General features: G+C 34.7%; 1 protein-coding gene across 1 annotated transcript; it reads left to right on the plus strand.

The window, feature by feature from the left end:
- The first annotated feature begins 2269 nt into the window (after positions 1-2269).
- On the plus strand, positions 2270-2821 carry LOC145100156 (kiwellin-1-like). Its single transcript, XM_079037535.1, has one exon. The coding sequence runs from the start codon at positions 2270-2272 to the stop codon at positions 2819-2821; it is 552 nt and encodes a 183-aa protein (XP_078893661.1).
- Positions 2822-4221: the final 1400 nt, after the last annotated feature.

Here is a 4221-nt window from a genome sequence, read left to right on the forward strand (position 1 = left end):
ATAAACATTTATTCAAATTTTAGTAGATTATATTAAGGGCGCTGATTTTGCCACATTTAGTTTTTATTCATCCACTAAAAATAACTATGTATTGACATTTATACCCTTCTATTTAATTAATAAATATTGACACATTCAGTTTTTATTCATCCACTGAAAATAAAATAACTATGTATTGACATTTATACCCTTCTATTTAATTAATAAATATTGAAGGGATAGATCCCAGGTTTATCTTGAAGCTTGTTTTTCATCTTCAAAATTGTTTCTGATATTAATTTCACATTCTCTAAGTATACGACACATTCTCATCAAAGTGTTAGAAAACTTGCCCAATTTCATTTTCATAAGCTAAATGTTAATTATTAGAATTGTGATTTTTGACGATTTTTGTTGTATTCACTGGATAAACACTTTCTGAACAATTAGATGAATTACTTAACAAAAGATGATCTGAAAATTGATGAACAAGTGTGGAATCAACGTCTTTCGTTGGTTCAGATAAACCCAAATCGTTGTGACGAGGAAGATGTAGACTTAGTCGAACTTAACTAAGAACCTAGGCTAATGGTGTTTTCCGGCGAATTCCTTCACCGGTGGAGGAGAAGAAACCCACCACCACAGATGAAACTAAGTCACGGTGGCTCCACTTACCAACGATGTTTTCCAGTGAATTCCTTCACCGGTGGAGGAGAATAAAGCTATCGTTGCTGTTGAAACTAAGCCCACTGTGGGGTCTTTACATCTTAATCCTTACCTATGGTATTTTACGATGAATTCCTTCACCTTGCTGCCCTTTCCGGCACCACCAAAGCAATAGCTCATATTTTGTGTATTTTGTTTAGACGAGATCCTCGTTGATGGTGCTCATGGGGATGTCAACCACATTGGGGCTAATTTGACAACTATAATCTTCTGAATTTAATAGTATTTATTTGTAATTAGGGGCATAAGTGTCTTTATAATTTATTTTCAGTGTTTGCATAAAAGTACGCCGTGGAAGAATCAGGCCCCTTATATTAATTGGTTTGGTCAAAATTTCTATTTTTGTAATCTTTTCATATCTTTTATATTTTTATTCTTTTGCACCTAGACTATGTTTTTGATATTCTATTATACCACTATTTTGATATTCTATTATACCACTATACGCTTCCTCTGTGGCATTAAAATAGTATATTGCCCTTAACAGATTATTTTGTATTTTCTAATTCTTATTATCTTTTATTTTATTATCAAATTCACTATCAACCGTACTCCCATTATGGTACGCACAACAATTCGTTGGCAACCATTTTGTTTATTCACCCCGACACAATTCTTCCATATATCAAATGTCGTTATAAAACAAATTAATATAATTTATTTGTGTTTCACTCATCCCCAACTTATCTTTATGTTTCGAATATAATTATTTTATTTAGAAATTGTCATTTTAAAAGATTAAAATAATTCGAATTAATAAGTTAGTGTCGGCCCGTGACATTTAAAGACACCCAAATCTATAAATTTCCTAGCACAAATGTAGATGATAGAGATAGAAATATAATTACAAGATAACTAGGAAGTTGGAATAAAATTTTCAAATATTGAAAACTGAATAGTAAACCGCACCATCTCAACGGCACATGTCAAACCGCATCAAAGCCTTCGTGCGTGGAATGTTAATTTTGGAATACTAGCCAAAGGACTCTTAATTTCAATTGTTCTATATTTGTACCAAATGTATGTGTACAGCTTGATATATAGTACATTCACTTTGATGCAAGAACCAAAGGGTTAAAACGTAATATGATAAGGTCATGGTTAATTATGTGGAATGATGAGTAATGTTACGTACTAATTAAGCAATATGGAGTATCAATTATATTAACATGATCTTACCTGCGTGTGTAATATACAAGAGAAATATGCGCCTAGATTGGTAAAAATTTGAAACTATTATTTTTACAGAATCAATGGAAGATATTTTCCCCAAATAAAATAATAGTCGCTGTAATAGTTTTAGACACAAAATGCAGCTACCATAATGGACAATATTGTAGTATGTCCGTGCGCTAAAAATTACTTGGTTTTCTTAAATGGGAAAGTGAATATCCAAAGGATGTTTTATTGTCGTAGAACCACATTCAGTTGAAAAAAAAAAATACAACAGAGTTGACTATTATCTTGGCTTTTTGTTAAGCAAAAGGCTATATTAGCACAACCCATTTGCCTTGCTACTCATCCAACAGCATTGTAAACAGTAACTAGCAACATCTAAAAGGTAATGAAGAATTTCGGTTTTGTTCTGTTCCTGGTTCTCCTGGCAACAACTTCATTGGAGATCAATGCTCAGAGATGCAAACCAAGTGGTGGTATCCGGGGAAGGAAACCGCCTCCAGGAGAATGCAACCGTGAGAACAACTCGGATTGTTGTGTCCAAGGTAAGTTTTACACCACGTATACATGCTCGCCTCCAGTGACAGGCGATACTAAAGCAACACTGACAATAAACAGTTTCCAAAAGGGAGGTGATGGTGGTGGTCCGTCGGAGTGTGACAACCAATACCACTCTGATGACACACCAGTTGTGGCGCTGTCAACTGGATGGTACAAGGGAGGGGATAGGTGCCACAAGTATATTACCATCAATGGAAATGGGAGGAGTGTAAAGGCAATGGTTGTGGATGAATGTGACTCTACTATGGGGTGCGATGGTGATCATGACTATCAACCACCTTGCCCTAATAATATTTTTGATGCTTCCAAAGCAATGTGGAAGGCCTTAGGGGTATCCGAGGATAACTGGGGAGATTTGGATATTACTTGGACAGAGTGATGCATGTTAACCTATCACTACAAGAAGATTGGGCAACAACGGTGACGCTTGTCGCCACTAAAGGTTAGGCACATCGCCGCTAATACCTTTAGCGGCGACATGTTGCTGCAAATGCGTCGCCGGTATTGCTTCGTCGCTAATACGTTTCTTGTCGCCGCTAATACTTCCAGTCGCCGCTAATACTACGTGTCGCCGCTAATACATTGTCGTCGCTAATAAGTACATGTCGCCACAAAAGATGTCGCCGCTAATACTCTTTTGATTTTTTTATTTTTTTTAATTTATTTATTTAACATTAAATTTATAATCAATCCAAATATTAATCCATATAGCATTTGTAAAATCTGATAACTTTTTATAGAAATATTAATACATATACAATCAATCCAAAATATTAATCCATACCACATTGAGTATTCTTCCAAATTACAAAACATTTCATGAAATCCTAAAGTAACTACTCGTCCTCATCATCATTTCCATCATTATTTGGTGGTGGCAATGAGCGAAACCACTCTTCCAATGCTGCAGAACAGGTCGGGTCCTTTAGTATTGTTTGCAGCATTTTCAACTATAAAGAAAACAAAATATATTAACAACATATAAGAATAACATTATAATTAATTATAGCATTCTACAAAATATCAAAATATCAACATATCAAATACACTTACACATACATCTACTTTCCATCATACCATTTACTAACAATTACCTGTGATTGTGGTTGTTCTTGTGTCATTGGTTGTTCCTGATCGTACATGGACACAACAGTAAGGGGTTTACGCCCAATGTCTCTTATATATCCGCGTTGAACACCCAATATTCTTTCAAAACAATCTTTTATATCAGTTGGTGCTAGACCGCTTGCCTCAGAAGTAGCTTGGGTTCGTTGGTTTATCTCCTCGAGTAAAGCATTTTGTATTTTAAAAAAATAATAATAATCATAAAAATTAGATTACTAAATACCTTTGACGATATAAACACTTATATGAAAAATACAAATTAACCACTTGCGTATTGTTGCTCGACTGCTGGACTATAAAATACCCCTTAACGATTGGAATTAGCCTTACGACAAACTTTGATTCGATTGATATCCTATTTAACATTAAAAATTAGATTACTCATACTTTAAATAAGTATTTAAATATATCATAACTTACTTCTTTGAAACATGCATTGCTATATGAGCTCGACCCCCCTCTGTTTACAACTACTTGTTTTGCACGACATTCTTTGTTTGACGCCGAACGCCTTAAAAATTCTGGCATTTGAAAATGTTCGACTGCCTTCGCCTAATTTTATGTGACATACCGTTAGGGGGGGTTGTTTAATGCGGCTGGGATATCTGCAGGCCCCCCGATTTCATTAAAATAAGAATGAGCTTTACTTTTTTG

This window comes from Lactuca serriola, chromosome 4 (assembly GCF_051521515.1).
Source record: "Lactuca serriola cultivar US96UC23 chromosome 4, Lser_US96UC23_V15, whole genome shotgun sequence".
NCBI classification, from domain to species: Eukaryota; Viridiplantae; Streptophyta; class Magnoliopsida; order Asterales; family Asteraceae; genus Lactuca; species Lactuca serriola.